Source organism: Pelophylax lessonae, assembly GCF_965119305.1.
Source record: "Pelophylax lessonae genome assembly, chromosome: 8".
Lineage (NCBI taxonomy): Eukaryota > Metazoa > Chordata > Amphibia > Anura > Ranidae > Pelophylax > Pelophylax lessonae.
The window spans coordinates 236,086,330-236,110,248 of NC_138775.1; the positions used below are offsets into that span (position 1 = coordinate 236,086,330).

At 42.2% G+C, this 23,919-nt stretch overlaps 1 protein-coding gene across 3 annotated transcripts in view; it reads left to right on the plus strand.

Moving 5' to 3' along the window:
- Positions 1–23,919, plus strand: part of RABGAP1L (RAB GTPase activating protein 1 like) — a 588,371-nt gene that overhangs the window by 459,143 nt on the left and 105,309 nt on the right. For all 3 annotated transcript variants that reach the window (XM_082265880.1, XM_082265881.1, XM_082265882.1), the window contains one exon: positions 2,117–2,245. In XM_082265880.1, the coding sequence (XP_082122006.1) occupies positions 2,117–2,245 (129 nt within the window). The remainder of the gene's footprint in view (positions 1–2,116; positions 2,246–23,919) is intronic.

The following is a 23,919-nucleotide window of genomic DNA, read 5'->3' on the forward strand; positions in this document are numbered from 1 at the left end:
ACATACCTGCACATATTCTTTTTGGGGGGCGTGCCTGTGCGCCGCCGGCGACCCGCTCCCAGTGAGATTGGACACAGTGGGAGCCAGCCAGCAGGTCCAGTGGACCCGATGCCCGCCGGCATACCGGCGATCGTTTCTGAGAGAGGCAGAATGGCGGTCTGCATATTTTAACCAACAATTTGTAAACAAATCTTGTGTTTCTGCTAAGCAGGAACACAAATCTCTGTCTTCCCCCAGTCAAAGCACATCCCCCACACAGTTAGCGAGCACTCCCAGGGAACTAATTTAACCCTTTGATCATCCCTGATGTTAACCCCTTCCCTACTAGTGTCAATACAGTTTTTGTTTTAGCACTGATCACTGTATTGGTGTCACCGCTCCCCAAAAATGTCACTTAGTGTCAGATTTGTCTACCGCAATGTCGCAGCCCCGCTAAAAACGCTGATCGCCGCCATTACTAGTATAAAATAAATAAAAATTCCATAAATCTATCTCGTAGTTGGTAGACACTATAACTTTTCTGCAAACAAATTAATATAACGCTTATTGTGATTTTTTTTTTTTTTACCGAAAATATGTTTCAGAATACATATTGGCCTAAATTGATGAAGAATTCTTTTTTTTTTTTTTAATTTTGTTATTGGGTATGTTTAATAACAAATTTAAAAATATATATTTTTTTAATTGTTTTTTTTTTGTTTAAAGAGCAAAGCATAAAAACCTCAGAGGTGATCAAATACCACCGAAAGAAAGCTCTATTTGTGGGGAAAAAAAAGGACATCAAATTTATTTGGGTACAGCTTCGCATGACCGCACAATTGTCAGTTAAAGTAATGCCGTGCCAGATCGCAAAAAAATGGCCTGGTCATGAAGGGGGGTAAACCTTCCAGAGCTGTAGAACCAGAAGTGGTTAAAGTGTCACTAAAGGCAACATTTTTTTTTTTTTTTTTTTGATAGAGTGCAGAGGGATTAGAACACCTGTCAGGTTTTTATTGCTAGAAACAAGATATATTTGTGCTCAGATCCCAAAAGTTTGTGCATGCATATAGTCTGCCAGGAGCTAAAGGGGTGTGACCACATATTAACACTAAGGCCCCTTTCACACAGACGGACCGTTCAGATCCGCCTGTCCGTTTTTTTGGCGGATCTGAACGGTCCCCCCCATGCATTCCTATGGGTCATCGGATGTCAGCGGAGACATGTCCGCTGACATCCGACCCGATCCGATCTGTCAAATCTGGACGGATGGAAACCCTATTTTCCATCCGTCCAGCGGATCGGATCGGATGGGATCGGGTGAGAACGGACTGACGGTCCGTTGACATCCGATTTCCCCCATAGAGATGCATGGGGAACTGTCAGCTGTGTCTCCGCACACAGCGCGGAGACACAGCTGTCCTGCTGCTCAGTGGGGGATCGGCAGCTCGATCCCCCGCTGAGAAAAACGGACTCCGTCCAACGGACGGAGTGTGTGAAAGGAGCCTAAAAATACTGGATGAACCCTCTGCACATTGCTATACCCTCTCAAGCAAACTGCAAATAAAAAAATATATGTATTTTTTTATGCAAAATCTGGATGGAAGGGCTACTACATTTCCCAGTGACAGGCCATCATAGTAAGCAATGAAAAAGAAAACCTTTTTTCCCTGCCATGTTTTTCTAACAGGTTTTTTTTTTTTTCCATTTCCCTCCTTCCTGTTTTGGTCTCAATGGGAAAGAAGATGAAAAGGGAAATCTCCCTCAGCTATCCCTATCCCTACTATGTGCACCGACAGCAATTAAAAAACATGACAGATGTATCCAAAGCTACAAATAGTTTTTGATGGAATTGGGCTAATGCAAGAAGTGTCTCCGTTTAGTGGAACTTAGGTCTGTTAACACACCAAAGTTATTTATTTATTCATTTTTTAATTACATAGAACATAGACAAAAATATATGTGGTCATGGTGTTGGCACAGTAAATGTACCCTATGGCAGGGCAGCATGGCTTTGACATAAAGTTCTGCTTTAAATCACTTTTTTTGTGTGTTGTGGTAAACTAAACTACTGTTAACATTTCCTGAACTGAATATTAGGAAAATATGAATAACTGTCTCCTCTTTATTACTCCCACAGACTTCCAAGGAAGACCTCCTGCAGGCCGATTTTGAAGGGGCATTAAAGTTTTTCCGTGTCCAGCTGCCAAAAAGATACCGGGCTGAGGAAAATGCTCGAAGGTTGATGGAGCAGGCCTGCAACATTAAGGTAAACAAGTGCAAATTTCCCTTCCTTTTTTTTTTCTGTGCCTAAAATGGGTATAATTAAGGTATATCTAAAGACAAAAGATTTGTTATTTTCCCGTATATTCCTGTTCTGGTGAACACTCTAACTTTTGGATTTTCCTTCATTTTTAATACCAGTTACAATTGTCACCAGAACAAAAAATGTGAAGTTCTGTAGTGGGGACCTAAATAGCAGCTCTCGCCCCTCTAAAAATATATGCTTTAACTGTACAAGTTTAATTTCCAGAGGTGATTGAAGATGCAGCTAACCGTTTTGGGAATCTTTATTTCTTCCAGTTACTGGCAGGAAGTATGATTATCCATGTCTTGCTGCAGGAAAGTAGACTGTATGTGGACCCCATGCTGTCCTAGCCACATGCAGCCGATACTGCCTTTTAATGCTTCACCTTTTTTTTTGTTTTCCCCACACTGGATGTGAGACAATACATAATTCAATACCTAAACCAAATTTATGTCATTTTTCCCACAAATAGAGCTTTATTTTCGTGGTATTTGATCACAGCAAGGGTTTTTCTTTTTTGCTAAACAAATAAAAAAAGACCGAAAAGTTTTGCTAAACAAATAAAAAAAGACTGAAAAGTTTAAAAAAAAAAAGTTTTCTTCTTTATGTTATACAATTTTGTAAATAGATATGTTTTTTCGTGCACTGATGAGGCCGCACTGACAGCCACTGATGAGGAGGCACTGATAGGCGGCACTGATATGTGGCACTGATATGCAGCATTGGACACTGATAGGCGGCACTGATGGGCACTGATAGGCGGCACTGATGGGCACTGATAGGCAACACTGATGGGCACTGATAGGTGGCACTGATAGGCGGCACAGGTGGGCAATAATGGGCACTGGTGGGTGGCACTGATAGATGGCAATGATGGTCACTGGTGGGCAACACTGATGGGGAGGGAACTGGTGGGCAGCACTGATGAGGAGGGCACTGGTGGGCTCCCTGAGCCCTGATTGCCATCCCTGGTGGCCATCCCTGGGGTCATGTGTGGGCATCCCTGGTGGTTCTAGTGGCACCCCCCAAGGGTCTGCACTGGTAATCAATGCTCTGATTACCAGAGCAGACCCCCCCCCCCTGTCAGGAGAGCCGCAGATCGGGTCTCCTCTACTCATGCCTGTCAGGCACGAACTAAGGAAAGACGATCAACGGCTCTTCCTGTGTACTATGTGACCAGCTGTGATTGGACACAGCTGGTCACATGGTAAAAAGCCTACGTCAGTAGGCTTTTTAACGAGATCGGAGATGCAGTGTGTCAGAGTGACACGCCGCATCACCGATCGCCGATCTGCGCGCCCCCCCCCCCGGTCAGGATAATGACGTCCGGTCAGGATAATGCAACCACCTTCCCGCCGTCAATCGCCTATAGGGCGGGCGGGAAGTGGTTAATGCATCATAGACAGAAGCCTAGGGTCAGGTAAATGTCCAGAGCGCCCAGGTACAACCTTCATGCATCAGCAGTAAACCAGGGGGAAAGTGCAATTGCTGCCTGTCACTTCACAATGGAGGATGTACTGATGGGCAATTGGTGTCTGATGGGGCCATTCCAGAACAGGGAATACAAATGGGTTGTTCTTCTCGATATAATGGATGGGGGGGGGACCAAAGCTGCTAGCTTATCAAAACTCCATTCCGCCCTAATCTGTCTCTGCTTTTAATCTCTCAATGTTAAGTGGCAGTGGATGCATCCCTTAATGTCTGTGCTTACAAACTCCAAGGAAGATATTTCCTGTTGTAGGCACAACAGAGCTTGTCCTTGGCAGTGAGCAGCACTCGGAAATGTGAGCTACAATGAAAGATGTACAGAGTGGTTTATCAGTACATGCACAGCAAGTTATGAATTGTTTCCTTGACACTATACAAAAGCTCCATAACCACTTCTACTTTGCCTTGAGGCCATGTGTAGCACTCTGTTCTCCTGATATCTGTTTTTCATTATAGCCATCAGATAACAGAACAGTTTTATTGCCCAGAGCATAGAGGAAAGCAGAGCATGCGGTATTTCCCCACTGCTTCTGTGATGCTGTTTTCTCTTAGTATTATTGTGACTAAATATACTGTGACTGCTTATATGATCATTGCGGAATATGACAGACTACTGTATTTTTTGCACATACTGTTTATTTATCTAATGCTTTTCTTAGGTTGGCCTTAAAGCAGAATTTTATCCATAACAACCTGATAAAAAATAATGTTTTTTTAGCAAGAAACATACATTCCACATTATTAATCATGCTACCTAAATTAGTGTGTGCTGTAAATTACCTCCAGCATTGCTTCTGTTTCTTCTTCCCGGAGGCTGCCATTTTGCTGAAGCCCAGAACCCCAGAACAGCAGTAAATGTTTAGGCCGTCAGTGAATCGGCCTCTAGTGGCTCTGATTTTCAGCTCAGTGCTAAAAAATGCCGAAAAAGGAGAGCAACTGAGCATGTGCAGAGCAGGGTGAAACAGTGTATTACTGCATTTTAAATGGTATAGACACCTATTTGTTATGTTTTACATAGCTATACCTGCAAAAGGGGCAAGCCTGAAGTGATCTAGCAGGACCTAATTTTCTAATGTGGTGCTTTTGTTTGGTATTGTTAAAGAGATCTCCCTCCAAAACATTTTTATATTAGGCATTAAAGAAAAAAGGAGATTGTTTGTTTTATTCTAAGAAAGTCTTCATCCAAAAGTGTCTCTAAACCCTAAACATTTTTTACTTGAATGCATTCTTTCCCTAAGGTCTCATTCAGTCCAGCACTGTGCACCTCTGCAGCTCTTCTCTCACAAACAGGTTTTACAGGCTTTGGCTCCCACTGCAGTCAATCAAAGCCAGTGACAAGGGGGCGGGACCGAGTGCCACTGTCTAAGTCAATGGGCACAGCAGCGGGGCTTTCAAGCGAGTCCGCGTGAGTGCCCCCATAGGAAGCAACTTCCTATTACTTGCACTAGCCAGAGATGAGGAGCCGGGAGCGCAAGCGGGGGACCCGAGAAGGAGGTTCGGGGCCACTCTGTGCAATTCTGTTGCACAGAGCTGGCAAGTATAGACATGTTTTGGTTTTTTAATTCCTTTACAACCACTTTAAGGCCTCATGCACATCGGGGTTTGCCCAGCACTTCTAAATGCCTTTTCCCCTAATGGGAGAAAAGCAGTGTAAAAATACATCTAAAGCTGCGTTTTGCAAAAACGTTTAGGTGTGAAGCATTTGAGCATTCATTTATTCATTGACCAGTGTATTCACTTATTCTGGCTATTGAAATGAATAAACAAGCTAAACACGCTTATAGTTTAAGCATGTCGGGCATTTTTTCTGCGGAAACCCTTTTATCCAGAATCTACTTTTTTTTCTGCCTCTAAAAGCACCTGCCTGTAAACGCCTATGTGTGCATGAATACATGGGCTAACATGGAGGAGCATTTAGAGGCAGAATAAAAACAAGTGTCATTTATTGATTCCCAGCATCCTTTTTGATGCCCAGTGTGCATACGGCCTAAAGAAGAACTTCAGTTGTGCTTGTAAACCACAGCATATAGCAGGCGTGTTACAAGTCCTTAAACGTTCCTTACATTGGCCAAAGATTGAAGGAAACCTCAACCATCTTATAGACAGCCTGAGATGAGGTTTAGGATGGAGTGACGTAGAATTTGTTGACAGGGAAAGCAAACCAAAACACCAGTAACCCTCCTGCAGTAGGCCCAATTGTCTTCTTCCTCTGCTTAAGCTTTTTAGGGTACCTTCCCCTTTATCAAAGTAACAACAGTATTAAAAACAAATAAATATATAGACAAGTACTGTAGTAGCGTGTGTGCTAAATAGCCTCCTCCTGCACTGGCATAATCTAGAAGTCAACTGGTATGTTCCTGGTGACACTGGTTGCTTGGATTATGGTAAATGAGCTGTGTGTATCAGGTGCTGATATCACTGGTTGCCAGGATAGAGAACGTGTGTACTGGGGTGAAAATATTGCTGGTGCTCTCTATTCTGGGAAATGATTGGTGTGTACACTCAGGCAGATATCACGATTGCATAAATTCTGGAGAGTGTTCTTTGTGTACAGGGTGCAGATGTCACTGGTGCTCAGAATTCTAGGGAGTGAGCTGTGTGTACTGGGGTGCAGATATCACTACTGGCCTAAATTCTGAGATGTTAGCTGTGTGTATTGGGGTGCAGATATCACTGGTTGTCTGGATTCTGAATAGTGAACTTGTGTGTATTGGGGTGCAGATTTCACTGATGGCCTAGATTCTAAAAAGTGAGCTGTGCGTACTGGATGCAGGTATCACTGGATAGTGAGCTGTGTTCACCGACGTACCAGTATCACTTGTGGCCTTGATTCTAGGATGTAAATAGTTTGTACTAGGGGGCAAATCTCACTTCCTTTTTGTAACTTTTTAATTTGTCTTCTGGAAATGTACATAAGGTGAGTGTTTTTACAGTTTTGTAATAAATGCAGATTTAGTTTATCTTTTAAAGTGGATTTCAATTCAGCCCTTCCTCTTTTTCCATGGCAGGCTTAACGCTGATCTCCATCTTTAATGTCCCTTTAAAAAATGTAGTTGGGCCAAACAAACTATTTACTGCACAGGTGCACTTGCTGACATCTGTGTGTGCACCATATTAACAGTGTGTAGACCCGGCTATATACACAGTATGCAACGCTGTGTTTTGGCAGTGGGTAAGAACTTCCCGTCACACTTCCGGAGCAAAATAGTCGGGCTGAGTGACGTTCAGCTATTCATGGAAAGCTTTATATTCTATGAATGAATACAAAGCTTCCTCTGATTGGCTGAGACGAAGAGGCAAGAGAATAACGTCACATTCTCCGCCTCAGCCAATCAGAGAAAATTTTGTATTTATTCCTAAAATACAAAGGTTCCTGTGAAAGGCTGAGTTCCGCTCTGCCCAACTCTGTTTTTTTTCCAGGAATGGTACAGTAAGTCCCCATGTCACTGCCGAAATAAAGTGCTGCATGCTGTTTATGTAGCTGAGACTACATGCAGTTAATACAGTGCACCAAGAAAGTGCACCTGTTAGTGCAGTAAATAGTCTGTTTGGGCCACCTTGGCCCGAATGAACTATTTAAAGGGACATTAAACTTGTAGATCAACTTTAAAGTGAAGCTGCAACCTTACTGGAGGTACTTTTTTTTTTTTTTTCCTAAACTCCTCTCCCAGCATTATTTTAGCCTCCTCAGTCTACTGATATTTTAATTTTCAATGCTCCTCCTTGCCATGCAGCCTTCTTTAAGAATCTTCTTCATCAAGAGCCACAATCTCCATTCTTTCCAGCTAGGAGTTTGTACTTCTTATTCTGGAAAAGGTTTCTGGGGGCTGCAGGCTTAGAAAAAAGAGTGTAACTGCGCTAAAATGTGCCTGAAGCTGTTATAATTTTCCTTCTATTGTAGCACAATGAAGTTTGTGCAGTCATTTTGAACCATCCCTTGGACTAACTAGTTGCATGGCAATCAAAGTTCAAATTGGTTTAATATCTATCAAGAATCGTGCCATTATAAATTCCATTCATATTGATACTTTCCTGAATGCACCTAAATTTTCTCACATTGCCACTAGCAATCAGTGAACATATTATATCGCAAAATGTACAACAATGATGAGAATGGGCTTCCTCCAGTTCATCACGTCATAGTTCAGGTTGGAAAATGAAATCGAAGAAGATATTATTGGCTGATGTTGCAACTTGATATTTTTCTTTGCTAGTTGTTTTTGCCTAAGACCCCTTTAACACGGGCGTTCCGTATGTCCGTATATTACCCCATCCGTTTGCGGGTGATATACGGACATAATGCATGTCAATGGGATTGCGGATGTCAGCGGATGACCATCCGCTGACATCCGATTTGCGTCCTTTCAGTTCTGTTCCGTTTTTTGGAACGGAACAGAACCCTATTTTTTCTTCCGTTTAAAAGACGGAAAGGACGCAAAATCGGTGTCATCCGCTGACATCCGCAATCATATAGACATGCATTATGTCCGTATATCATCCGCAAATGGATGGGATGATATACGGACCGGATGACACAAATGTCATCCGTGTCCGTCAAAAAAAAAAAGTGCCGGAGCGGATCGCAATACGGTCCGCTCCATGTGTGGAAGGAGCCTAATACTTTTTACAAAAACAGAAGATGCAGGCCCATTGTAGGTACTGCAATATTGGGGTGATTAAACTCAATCAATAGTTGCATTTGCAATGAGTTGCGCCAGTCCAAAACTGTATTTTAGGGAGTGGCAGCCCACTTTTATTTAATAAACTAAAAGTTCACATATACATCAGTTGCCCATGCAAAGGTTTCTTCCACACAATGTGCATTAAATGTGCACAAATGAAAATACTGAACCACCTGGCTCACTTTTTGGCAGCACTGCTGCTATTACCAGTCCCTTTGACTGTGTTGCCCACAGTGTTAATTTAGGCAGAAAATTTCGATTTCGTTTTAGTTATAGTGTTTTGACTAAAATGCCATTTTAGTTTTATTTGTCTTTTGGTCTTTTGAATAAAATGCTATTTTAGTTTTAGTCATATTTTAGTCATCTGAATTGTTTTAGTTTTAGTCATATTTTAGTAGACTAAAATCTCCAGTACATTTTAGTCGACTAAAATCGCATACAGTTTAGTCAATCGAATGGGTTTAGGTAAATTGTAATGCACTGGGGGGAGGAGCCTACATGGCTCGTGTATAGAGCTCGCTGGGGATGGTGGGTTGTGAGGGGGGATTACAAGGAGTACAATGCTCTACTGACTTCATGGAAATATCTGTTGGTGTCGCCTCTCCTTCGGAATTTAAGTTTGAATCCTAGCAGAGGATTCTTAGAGGATGCCTCCGTTCCTGCACCCAGAAATTGCAGGAGGGAGGAGAAGGAGAGATAAATTTGTTAACATACAATGTTAGAAGTTTAAACACACCTATTAAAAGACATAAGGTATTAGAAGAACTTAGACGAAATTCTGCACATATAGTATTTTTACAGGAGACACATATTACATAGGATACAAATGTGAAAATATACTCAAAATACTATCTGGCAAAGGGGGTAGCAATCAGTTTTGCGAAGGAGGTGAGGTTCTCTCTGGAAGAAAGGTTGGTTGACCCAGAAGGACGATACATTTTTTGAAGGGACAACTCCAGGGACTAGATTGCACTTTAGCAAATGTTTATTGCCCGAACAAAAATCCAAAAGGATATTTGAAAAAAATAATAGATAAGTTGATTCTTTTTAAAAATGGTAATGTGCTCTTGGCTGGTGGTTTTAATTTCTGCATGGATCCGTCTCTGGACTGTACATAGAGTGCACTGGTGATGGTAGGACACCAACTCAGGATGGTAAGGAATAAGCTTTTCCAGTGTCAAATGGTAGACGCTTGGAGAACTCAACATCCTAGTGAGAGGGATTACAGTGCCTTGCAAAAGTATTCGGCCCCCTTGAACTTTGCGACCTTTTGCCACATTTCAGGCTTCAAACATAAAGATATAAAACTGTAATTTTTTGTGAAGAATCAACAACAAGTGGGACACAATCATGAAGTGGAACAAAATTTATTGGATATTTCAAACTTTGTTAACAAATAAAAAACTGAAAAAATGGGCGTGCAAAATTATTCAGTCCCTTTACTTTCAGTGCAGCAAACTCTCTCCAGAAGTTCAGTGAGGATCTCTGAATGATTCAATGTTGACCTAAATGACTAATGTATAGATGCACCTGCACTGTGATAGTCTCAGAGGTCCGTTTAAAGCGCAGAGAGCATCATGAAGGACAAGGAACACACCAGGCAGGTCCGAGATACTGTTGTGGAGAAGTTTAAAGCCGGATTGGGATACAAAAGGATTTCCCAAGCTTTAAACATCCCAAAGAGCACTGTGCAAGCGATAATATTGAAATGGAAGGAGTATCAGACCACTGCAAATCTACGAAGACCTGGTCGTCCCTCAAAACTTCTAAAAATGTGGCAAAAATGTGGCAAAAGGTCGCAAAGTTTAAGGGGGCCGAATACTTTCGCAAGGCACTGTATACCTTCCACTCCCCTGTGCACTCAATGTACTCAAGACTAGACTATATCATGATCAGTGCCATCTTAAGAGCCTTATAGGTCCCCGGGCAATGCAGTGCACTGGGGCCCCCGCCTACACAATCACCCACCAGAATAAAAATGCAAATTATCGATAAGGCGATATTTATTGGTACCTCCAACAAAATCAGTGTTTAAACATTAACACAATGTTTGGACAATATAACATGAGTTTGAAACACAAGGAATTGAAAAACAAGAAATTACAGTACAAAAACACTATGGATTATTGAATAACAGAGAGAACATGGCAGGTATAGGATGGCACAGAGACAGCGGATGTACATGGCAGGTATAGGATGGCACACAGAGGATGTACATGACAGGTATAGGATGGCATACAGAGGATGTACATGGCAGGTTTAGGATGGCACACAGAGGATGTACATGACAGGTATAGGATGGCATACAGAGGATGTACATAACATATATAGGATGGCACACTGAGATGACTATTGGCACTTTTCCACTGCAAGTACCGGCTAGTACCGGCTCGGCTCTACTCGGCCCTGCTTGGCCCGGTTTGCTTTTCCACTGCGGTACCGCATGGTATAGTGTCGGAACGGTTCGGTACGGTACGGTATAGGTTTGCTTTTCCACTAAAGTAGTACTAAAGTTAAGTGGGTGGGATAACAACGGGGTGGGTGTGATTCTCTGACCAATCAGTGGCTAGTAGTGACTGCATGCAAAGGATTGTGGGATATGGTACCAGTTTGGTACCTGTTGGAACCACAATCGAGTAGGTACTGTTTTTTCAGAGCCGTACCGTACCGTACCGTTCGGTTCCATGCAGTGGAAAAGCAAACCTATACCGTACCGTACCGAACCGTTCCGACCCTATACCATGCGGTACCGCAGTGGAAAAGCACAAAAGCGTGCCGAGCCGGTACGGTTCTATGCAGTGGAAAAGCGCCATTACAGGGCAGGTACAGAAGGGCACATGGACACATAATGTACATGACAGGTATAGGATGGCATACAGAGGTTGGCACATAGAGGATGTACAGGACTGATATAGGATAGCACACAGAGGATGTACATGGCAGGTATAGGATGACACAGACAGAGGATGTACATGGCAGGTATGGGATGGCACAGAGGATGTACAGGACAGATATAGGATGGCACACAGAGCATGGCACACAGAGGATGTACAGGAAAGATATAGGATGGCACATAGATGATGGCATACAGAGGATGTACATGGCAGGTATAGGATGGCACACAGAGGATATACATGGCAAGTATAGGATGTCACACAGAGGATGTACATGGCAAGTATAGGATGGATGGCACACAGGATGTACATGGTAGGTAAAGGATGGCACAGACAGAGGATGAGTATGTACATGGCAGGTATAGGCTGTCACACAGAGGATATACATGGCAAGTATAGGATGGCACACAGAGGATATATATGGCAAGTATAGGCTGGCACACAGAGGATGTACATGGCAAGTATAGGATATCACACAGAGGATGGCACACAGAGGATGTATATGGCAAGTATAGGATGGCACAGACAGAGGATGAGGATGTACATGGCAGGTATAGGCTGGCACACAGAGGATATACATGGCAATTATAGGATGGCACACAGAGGATATACATGGCAATTATAGGATGGCACACAGAGGATGGCACACAGGGGATGTACATGGCAAGTATAGGATGGCACACAGAGGATGGCACACAGGGGATGTACATGGCAATTATAGGATGGCACACAGAGGATGTACATGGCAATTATAGGATGGCACACAGGGGATGTACATGGCAAGTATAGGATGGATAGTGAACCAGGGGAGTACCATGCTGCTAAGGGACAGAAATGAAGAGAGCGGTCCATGACCAGAGAGATTGTGCTGCTGTATAAGACTGCTGTACCCCAAACCTTTGCTGTGTGTGCACACTGGCTGGGTGGCTGCACACAGAGCTGCATAGATAGAGCTGCTGATAACTTTAGAGGAGAGAGGGATTGATCTGGTGAGAGTGACTGTGACCGTGAGATATAGGGTAAAGCCACAAGAACAGAGATCCAAGCTGCTGAGACTGGCTCTGTCACAGTGTCATGTGGCTGTTGGGTACTGACTTGACTTTGTTATGGCTGGCTGGTTGTACTAGGTGCTTCAGAATCAGACTAACACTGTCGTCCATAACAAAGTCACTCCAGTACCCAACAGCCACGTGACAACAAGACCCATACCATAATAACTTAAGGGACCTGCTGTGATGTGAATCTGTCTCTGATTATTAAAATAATAATGTGACATGTCAATTAATTTAGCAGTGCACAGTCAGTGGGGAAGAGTCTGCGGACTTTACCTTCCTTGGCTTTCCTTTCAGGCATGCATGATGTTGTCTCACTTGTCTGTCATGTCACGGAGTCTGTCTGTGACTGCCGCTTGCTTGCCCACCGCCAGTCCGCCACCCGCCACTGGATTGCTGATTCTGGCCCCACTCAGCCACGACTCACGAGCCGCCCACCTCACAGAAACGTCTCTCTCCCTCACTCCACGGCGCCTGCGGAGGGAGCAGAGAATCACTCCGCCGAGGAGGGCAGAGGCGCATAGGCAGTGGGCGGCCGCTGCCCAGCCGGAACTATATGTGAAGCGGTCTGTGCATGCGACCGCGGCCCGCCTACCGCACTTGACTTCATATACCTACGCCCGAAAATGGGTTACCCCCAATACTGATTGCCACCCTGTGTGTGGGGCCCCTTGACAATTGGGGCCCCCGGGCAACCGCCGGGCGTGCCCAATGGAAAAGACGGCCCTGATCATGATAGAACACAGGTTGTTAGAAGCAATAGCAACAATGACCATATTCGATCATTGCCCCAGTTACTATGAAAATAAGACTCTTGGATTCTCAGAGAAGGATAAATAATTGGAGGATAAATGAAGATTTAATACAAGATGTAGAAGTAGGGAAAAGGATAGAGAAAGAATTTAAACAATACTTCTTAGAGAACGAAACCTCAGATGTTTCAGATGCTACAATATGGGAGGCACATAAATAGGAATAGGAATAAGAGGAATACTCATTTCAATAAGATCCATGGGGGAAAAAAAAGAAACAACTACTAATATAAATAGAATAATAACAGAAATACATAAGATAGAACAGAAACATAAAAAGAGCTTGGAGGATGAAATACAACCACTACTGGTAATGAGAAGAGATAAATTAAGGGAACTACTGGAGGAAGAGATGAGACGAAACCTTAATAGAGTTGCTAGGGAAAGATACAAATGGTGAAAAAAAACAGGAAAATATCTAGCAAGAATACTAAAGAGTAAAAAGTTGAATAACTACATAGAAAAAAAATAATAGGGGGGACATGGTCTATTCAACAACAGATATAGCCAAAGCATTTCAGAGTTACAATAACGCTCTATATACAGTGCGGCAAAAGGAATGACAAGGAGCAGAACATATTAGAAATCAAAGGATACAAGAATATATAAAAGAAGCATAATTACCTAAATTATCAACGGATAAATGATTAGCTCTGGAGACACCAATCTCTCAGAAGGAGATAATAGAGGCATTAAAAAACTCACAGACTGGGAAAAGTCCAGGACCAGACGGATACACCACCTGCTATTATAAAAGTTTTAAGGAAATATGGGTACCAAAACTCTGTGTATATATATATATATATATATATGAATGGGATAGGAGAAGGGGAAAGTTGAGAGTAGAGTCATTACAGGCCCATATAATGGGGTTACCTAAAGAAGGGAAAGACGCAACCTTATGCTCCAGTTATATGTTGACCCAAAATTATATGCAAAAGTTTTAGCAAGTCGACTAAAGGACCTGATGACCGAATGGATCCATGCAGATCAGACATGATTTGTTCCAGGCAGAGAGGGGAAAGATAATGGGATCAGAACATTATTGCTTCTGCACAAAGCTAAAGGACTTAATACACTTGACCCCTTGCTATCAATAGATGCTGAGAAAGCATTTTAATAGGGTAGATTGGGAGTTCATGATGGAAACAATGGAGGATCTAGGTATTGGTCCAGGAATGACACAGTGGATAGGAGCATTATATAGGAGATCAACAGCATAAGTAAAGGTTAACAGAAATCTATCCCCTAAGTTTGAGAAGTGCAATGGGACAAGACAGGGTTGTCCATTCTCCCCCTTATTGTTCGCCCTATCGCTAGAACCGTTATTGGCAACCATTAGGAATAATGTAGATATAGAGGGAGTAATGGTGGGACAAGAGGAATACTAAGTGGCAGCATATGCTGATGAGGTCTTATTTTACATTACAAAACCCAGAATAACTCTCCCAATCTTTATTAAAGAGTTAAAAAAATACGGGGAATTATCATACCTAATAAAGTCAGAAATTTTGAACATAGGGCGAAGTAAGAAAGAACAGGTACTACAGAGGGAATTTCCATTTACCTGGGCTAAATCTAAACTAAAATACCTTGGGATAAATTTAACTCCATCATTAGAAAACCTCTACCAGGCTAACTATATACCCATGTTAAATGAGATAAAAGCAGATATAAAAAAAATATCAAGTTGCCCGATCTCTTGGTTGGAGAGAATAAATATAACTAAGATGACAATATCGTGCAAAATCTTATATAGATTTCAAATGCTACCAATCACCATTCCAACAGCATATTTTAAAATAATAAAAACAATGATATAAAATTTCATATGGCAGGGGAAATAAAATACAATACCCAGAATACAATATACGGTTCTCAGTAGATACAAAGCGCAGGGGGGATTAGCAGCACTAGATATTAAAAGATACTACACCGCAGTCATAATTGCACGCATGATAGAGTGGACAAAAATAAATTCAGACAAAAGATGGGTTAAGATTGAAAACACATTAAGTAGAACACAGTTAAGTACGGTACGAATATCTGGATTCCACCAACATATAGGAAAATGCAAGAAGACACATAAGTGACGAGAATGGTATATAAAACATGGGACACGATTTATAAACAAGCTAAATGGGAATATACCTTTCCTTTAATCTCATTGGCTGGAACAAAATATTTTTCACCTGGGAACGAGACACAATTTGGTAATTTGGTAAAAAACACAAAGTTAAAAGCTATAACACAAGGAGGGACGATTAGGACATATCACAAACTTAACACTAAGGGAGGAAACATGATACTGAATGAATGGAGATATCTTCAGTTAAAACATTTTGTGGGATCACTGCCTCAACCAATCAGATCCGAAAAAGATCTGAACTTAGTGGAAAAACTTTGTAATCCACTACCAAAAACAAAACCGTATATTTCAGATATACAAAATGTTAACGGGGATGGTGGGACTTGGAAAACCTCCATTCATAGTCTCATGGGAAAAAGAGATAGGAGCATGTCTAGAAGAGCATGAATTGATGCCATACTGCGAGCCGTACATTATTCTGCAATAGACATGAATACCATTGAAATTAACTATAAATGTCTCAAGGTGGTATATAACGCCAGATAAAGCACATGAATGCCAACCAGAGAAATCCGCACAATGCTGTAATGCGCAGGTTACAATGCTTCATATCTGATGGGGTTGCCCCAATATCCGGGATTACTGGCAGAAGGTACTGCATTTTATTAGGGAAATCACAGGAAAGAGTATCACGGAAGATCCATGGACGTGTTTATTCCATAAGACAGATAAATCACAAAAGCTTTATAAAAAAAAACACTTTTTTGTTCCAAATTTGATAAATGCAGCAAAAGGGGCGATACCAAAAAAATGGCTAGAGGTAGAAAGCCCCACCCTTAAAGATTGGTTTATTAGAATTGAGTATAAATATATATATAATATGGAATATCTAGGTAGTAGAGAAGAGGATGGGGTAGAGAGATTCTCAAATAAATGGAGAAAATTGGCAGACTTTAAAAATAAATTTATAGAGGTTTGGGTTGACTAGGGACGCGACTGAAGAATTGGGCAATGTAAGTGGAGATATAGGAGAAGAGGCACAAGATAAGGAAGGGATAGAGGGGTAAAATAAAAGGGAAAGGAAGGGATATGGGATTTTGGGATAAGGGGGAAAAGGTTTATATTGAAATATGTGAAGTATTTTTGTATTTGTTTAACCACTTCCAGACTGCCCACCGCAGTTATATGTCGCTACTTTGACGTTAAATATCAGGGTTATGGCAGCTATCTGGTATACACCGGTATTTTTTCACTGAGCGGGCGGTCCTCTTTCTCATAAAAGTGGTGGATTCCCAGCGGTGGATTTGCCGCGGGATCACTTTTATGGGCGGCAGCAGAGGTGCCCCCTCCCGCCACTTCCCGGTCATTTTCCCTGCTTACCAGAGCCGTCGGTTGTGGGGAAAACAGTCCAGTCCCCCACTCTACTCTATGGCCTTGAAGGACAGAAGTAACGTCATATGTCACTTTATCCCAATGGCCTTAAAGGGCCCATTTTTTTGATGGAAAAAAAATGACTCCTTTTTTTTTTTTTTTGCTTTTTAGTGTAGATGTGAGATGTGAGGTCTTTTTGACTGCAGATCTCACATTAAAGAGGACCTGTCCTGCTTATTTCTATTACAAGGGATGTTTACATTCCTTGTAATAGGAATAAAAGTTATCAAAAAATATTTTAAATGGACAGTCTAAAAATAAATAAGAACATTTATTTCTTATCGATCTCCAAGCTCGCACACAGAGGTGAACGCATACGCAAGTTGCGACCACATGTGTAAACGGTGTTTAAACCACACATGTGAGCTGTCACCCTGAAAGTTATAGCAAGATCAGTAATTCTAACCCTAGACCTTCTCTGTAACTCTGTTTTTGTTTTTTTAAATGCAGTGAAATGTATTTTTTCCCAAAAAATTGCATTTGAAAGACCACTGCTCAAATACCATGTGACAAAATATATTGCAACGACCACCATTTTATTCTCCAGAGTCTTTGCTAAAAAATATATATTATGTTTTGGGGTTCTTAGTCATTTTCTAGCAAAAAATACTGATTTTTAACTTGTAAACAACAAGTGTCAGAAAAAGGCCTGGTCCTTAAATGGTTAATTACACTGTTTTGAAAACCAATAAAAACATTTAATACATTAAAAAAAAAAAAAAAAAAATGTTATGCATTATTTAAAATTTCTCTATGATTTCCAAACTAATTGTATACTCCTGGAGTAAAAATCGAATGTTATTCAGGTATTAAGGTTTTTAACCACTTCCATACATAGCAGTTACACCCCCTTCCTGCCCAGACCAATTTTCAGCTTTCAGCGCTCTCACATTTTGAATGATAATTACTCAGTCATACAAAACTGTACCCAATCAAATTATTTATCACTTTTTTCACACACATAGAGCTTTCTTTTGGTAGTATTTAATCACTGCTGGGTTTATTTTTTGCGATATAAGTGAAAAAAAGCGAAAACTTTGATAATAAAACATTTTGTTTTAGTTTCTGTTATAAAACTTTGCAAATAAGTAATTTTTTTTCATAAATTTGGGCCAAAATTTATACTACTACATATCTTTGGTAAAAATAACCCAAATTAGTGGATATTATTTAGTCTATGTGAAGGTTATAAAGTCTACAAGCTATGGTGTGAGGAAAGGGGAGGTAATATGGCGCTGTCAGGCTAATAAATAGGAAAAAATAAATAAATATGTCTTAAAGTGCACTGGTGATAGGTGAATAAGAACCAGAATATATAAAACTTCATATGGTGAATCCTTAAAAAGTGTAAATAAGTTTGAATAAATTGGTAAAAAATGTATATCTATATAATGATAAATAGATAGAAAAATTTTTTAAGATATAGGTGATACAAAATCAATGTGTAATCTTAAAAATATATATAACTATATAAAGGATTTAAAGTGATGTTATAAATATCTTCCATATATACTTAAAGTGCTAATTAATCAATCGGATATATATTGTGCTAATGGGCCAAACGGTAAATAACTTTGTATAAATCTGTGCACATAAAAATCATAAATAGTGTCCAACAAATTAGATAGCATAAATAAATAAATAAATATAAAACGAATATATAGGAAAATTGTCCATATAAATAGCCAAATATTAAATGATGCTACAAATATAATTGAGTCCCAAAAGGGTGATGAAGTAGGGATTTGACAGGATAAAATGGATTACAGGACTTCCAGACTGATGGGGGTGCTCAATACAGGAATCAGTGCTCCCCTCCTATTATTCCCGCACTCACCAGATGGTGGTACCCCCACAGGGGTAATCAGCGTTTGGGGTGACTCTTGGAGGTCCCTCCGAAGGTTGGCTAGTAATCCACTTAAACCCGACTTCGTATCCTACTCCAGGGAAATTTGATGAAAAATCCCTCCTCTTAGAGTACTCCAAAAAAGTTTGAGAGATCCGGATGAGGAAAGAAAGAAGGGCTCCAATAGTGAAGTATTGTAAAAAATTGGTGCTTTATTAATATAAAATAACAATACTCACATTAAATAGAAAAAACAGTGCATGTATGTCCTAGGGACCGCAACACCCTCGTGTGGCGGTAGTTCCGGGACGCGGTGCGCACCGCGCACCGGAACTACCGCCACACGAGGGTGTTGCGGTCCCTAGGACATACATGCACTGTTTTTTCTATTTAATGTGAGTATTGTTATTTTATATTAATAAAGCACCAATTTTTTACAATACTTCACTATTGGAGCCCTTCTTTCTTTCCTCATCCGGATCTCTCAAACTTTTTTGGAGTACTCTAAGAGGAGGGATTTTTCATCAAATTTCCCTGGAGTAGGATACGAAGTCGGGTTTAAGTGGATTACTAGCCAACCTTCGGAGGGACCTCCAAGAGTCACCCCAAACGCTGATTACCCCTGTGGGGGTACCACCATCTGGTGAGTGCGGGAATAATAGGAGGGGAGCACTGATTCCTGTATTGAGCACCCCCATCAGTCTGGAAGTCCTGTAATCCATTTTATCCTGTCAAATCCCTACTTCATCACCCTTTTGGGACTCAATTATATTTGTAGCATCATTTAATATTTGGCTATTTATATGGACAATTTTCCTATATATTCGTTTTATATTTATTTATTTATTTATGCTATCTAATTTGTTGGACACTATTTATGATTTTTATGTGCACAGATTTATACAAAGTTATTTACCGTTTGGCCCATTAGCACAATATATATCCGATTGATTAATTAGCACTTTAAGTATATATGGAAGATATTTATAACATCACTTTAAATCCTTTATATAGTTATATATATTTTTAAGATTACACATTGATTTTGTATCACCTATATCTTAAAAAAATTTTCTATCTATTTATCATTATATAGATATACATTTTTTACCAATTTATTCAAACTTATTTACACTTTTTAAGGATTCACCATATGAAGTTTTATATATTCTGGTTCTTATTCACCTATCACCAGTGCACTTTAAGACATATTTATTTATTTTTTCCTATTTATTAGCCTGACAGCGCCATATTACCTCCCCTTTCCTCACATTTACCAAATATAGTTATCTATATTTTTGAGGTAGGCTGCAGTCATTTATTTACTTAATTTTCTCCAATAGCGCGGAAACTTTCCCCCTATACTACAAGCTATGGTGCCAATCATTGAAAATTGATCACACCTGATGTACCGACGGCCTATCTAATTTCTTGAGGCCCTGAAATGTCAGGACAGTACAAATACCCCCCAAATGACCCCTTTTTGGAAAGTAAACATTCCAGGGTATTTAGTAAGAGGCATGGTGAGTTTTTTTGAAGTTGTAATATTTTTCCCACAATTCTTGGGAAAATGAAGAAATATATATATATATATATATTTTTTTTTTACACATAATTGTCATAATAGCAAGTTATTGCTCACACACAGTATATGCATACTTGCAATTACACCCCAAAATACATTCTGCTACTCCTCCAGAGTATGGCGATACCACATGTGTTAGACTTTTACACAGCCTAGCCACATACAGAGGCCCAACATGCAAGGAGCACCGTCAGGTGTTGTAGGAGCATAAATTACACATCTAATTTCATTACAACCTATCACACTTTTGAAGGCCCTGGAGCACCAGGACAATGGAATTACCCACAAAATGACCCCATTTTGGAAAGCAAACACCCCAACGTATATTCTATGAGGCATAATGAGTCTTTTGAACGTGTCATTTTTTTCCACAAGTTTTTGGAAAATGTGGAAAGAAAATTAAAACGCATTTTTTTTTTTACACAAAGTTGTCAATTTATAAGATATTTCTAACACATAGCATGTACATAGCAAAAATTACACCCCAAAATACATTCTGCCACTCCTCCTGAGTATGGCGATACCACATATGTGAGACTTTTCCACAGCCTGACCACATACAGAGGCCTAACATGCAAGGAGCACCGTCAGGTGTTCTAGGAGCATAAATTACACAGGTACTCAAAGTACCCGAGTACCTGTCACCAGAGTACCCGAGTACCTGTCACCAGCCCATCTGAGTACCTGTCATCAGAGTACCTGATGGGCTGGTGACAGGTACTCGGGTACTCTGGTGGGCTGGTGACAGGTACTTTGATGGGTTAGTGACAGGCAGTGTTCCCTTTAAGGTGCGCGCGTGCGCGGTCGCGCAGTGGAAATTACGTCCCGCGCAAGCACCTAGTTAGACGGCGCAGCCGCAGACGGAGCGGCCAGGGAGCAGAGCGTGCACCCCGAGAGCACGCCCATCGTGTGACAATAGCGAATGAAAATTCGCTATTGTCATACGGATCCTCCTCCTGGCCAATCAGGGAGCGGGTCCTCCCGCTTCCTGATTGGCCGAAAGGCCAACTTCATGCCATTGGCCGAGGAGGAGGCGCCGGGACTCGGGAGGATGGAGACGCGGGAAGCTGGAAGCCGGGGACTGAAGACAGAGTGCCGTGACCGTCCGTGAGGTAAGTGCACGGGGTCGCGGGGGGGCATTGCTGTGGCACTCTGCAGTTTATTGGGGGCATTGCTGTGGCACTCTGCATTTTATTGGGGGCATTGCTGTGGCACTCTGCATTTTATTGGGGGCATTGCTGTGGCACTCTGCATTTTATTGGGGGCATTGCTGTGGCACTCTGCATTTTATTGGGGGCATTGCTGTGGCACTCTGCATTTTATTGGGGGCATTGCTGTGGCACTCTGCATTTTATTGGGGGCATTGCTGTGGCACTCTGCATTTTATTGGGGGCATTGCTGTGGCACTCTGCATTTTATTGGGGGCATTGCTGTGGCACTCTGCATTTTATTGGGGGCAATGCTGTGGCACTCTGCATTTTATTGGGGGCAATGCTGTGGCACTCTGCATTTTATTGGGGGCAATGCTGTGGCACTCTGCATTTTATTGGGGGCAATGCTGTGGCACTCTGCAGTTTATTGGGGGCAATGCTGTGGCACTCTGCAGTTTATTGGGGGCAATGCTGTGGCACTCTGCAGTTTATTGGGGGCAATGCTGTGGCACTCTGCAGTTTATTGGGGGCAATGCTGTGGCACTCTGCAGTTTATTGGGGGCATTGCTGTGGCACTCTGCAATTTATTGGGGGCATTGCTGTGGCACTCTGCAATTTATTGGGGGCAATGCTGTGGCACTCTGCAATTTATTGGGGGCAATGCTGTGGCACTCTGCAATTTATTGGGGGCATTGCTGTGGCACTCTGCATTTTATTGGGGGCATTGCTGTGGCACTCTGCATTTTATTGGGGGCATTGCTGTGGCACTCTGCATTTTATTGGGGGCATTGCTGTGGCACTCTGCATTTTATTGGGGGCATTGCTGTGGCACTCTGCATTTTATTGGGGGCATTGCTGTGGCACTCTGCATTTTATTGGGGGCATTGCTGTGGCACTCTGCATTTTATTGGGGGCATTGCTGTGGCACTCTGCATTTTATTGGGGGCATTGCTGTGGCACTCTGCATTTTATTGGGGGCAATGCTGTGGCACTCTGCATTTTATTGGGGGCAATGCTGTGGCACTCTGCATTTTATTGGGGGCAATGCTGTGGCACTCTGCATTTTATTGGGGGCAATGCTGTGGCACTCTGCAGTTTATTGGGGGCAATGCTGTGGCACTCTGCAGTTTATTGGGGGCAATGCTGTGGCACTCTGCAGTTTATTGGGGGCAATGCTGTGGCACTCTGCAGTTTATTGGGGGCAATGCTGTGGCACTCTGCAGTTTATTGGGGGCATTGCTGTGGCACTCTGCAATTTATTGGGGGCATTGCTGTGGCACTCTGCAATTTATTGGGGGCAATGCTGTGGCACTCTGCAATTTATTGGGGGCAATGCTGTGGCACTCTGCAATTTATTGGGGGCATTGCTGTGGCACTCTGCATTTTATTGGGGGCATTGCTGTGGCACTCTGCATTTTATTGGGGGCATTGCTGTGGCACTCTGCATTTTATTGGGGGCAATGCTGTGGCACTCTGCAGTTTATTGGGGGCAATGCTGTGGCACTCTGCAGTTTATTGGGGGCAATGCTGTGGCACTCTGCAGTTTATTGGGGGCAATGCTGTGGCACTCTGCAGTTTATTGGGGGCAATGCTGTGGCACTCTGCAGTTTATTGGGGGCAATGCTGTGGCACTCTGCAGTTTATTGGGGGCAATGCTGTGGCACTCTGCAGTTTATTGGGGGCAATGCTGTGGCACTCTGCAGTTTATTGGGGGCAATGCTGTGGCACTCTGCAGTTTATTGGGGGCAATGCTGTGGCACTCTGCAGTTTATTGGGGGCAATGCTGTGGCACTCTGCAGTTTATTGGGGGCATTGCTGTGGCACTCTGCAGTTTATTGGGGGCAATGCTGTGGCACTCTGCAATGTATTGGGGGCATTGCTGTGGCACTCTGCAATGTATTGGGGGCATTGCTGTGGCACTCTGCAATGTATTGGGGGCATTGCTGTGGCACTCTGCAATGTATTGGGGGCATTGCTGTGGCACTCTGCAGTTTATTGGGGGCATTGCTGTGGCACTCTGCAATGTATTGGGGGCATTGCTGTGGCACTCTGCAATGTATTGGGGGCATTGCTGTGACACTCTGCAATGTATTGGGGGCATTGCTGTGACACTCTGCAATGTATTGGGGGCATTGCTGTGACACTCTGCAATTTATTGGGGGCATTGCTGTGGCACTCTGCAGTTTATTGGGGGCATTGCTGTGGCACTCTGCAGTTTATTGGGGGCATTGCTGTGGCACTCTGCAGTTGATTGGGGCAAGCTGGTCACTCTGCATTGACGTCCCCCCCCCCCCCCCCCATTGCTCAATCTAAAGGTTTGCGCTCAGAAATTTTTTTATTTGCTCAGCTCAGTAAAAAATTAGAGGGAACATTGGTGACAGGTACTCTTTATTGGGGGGGGGGAGCAATCAGTGTGTTTGGGGTTCACTATAATCGGTAACTAGCTGTTACCTCAATCTCCTGCTCACACAGGATCAGTGTGTGAGGAGGAGAACACGGCGACAGCTAGTTACCCTTTTCTCTGACATTTTGTGACCGGCTGTGATTGGACACAGTGGGTCACGTGGTAAAAAGCCAATTTCATTGGCTCTTTACCTAGATCGGG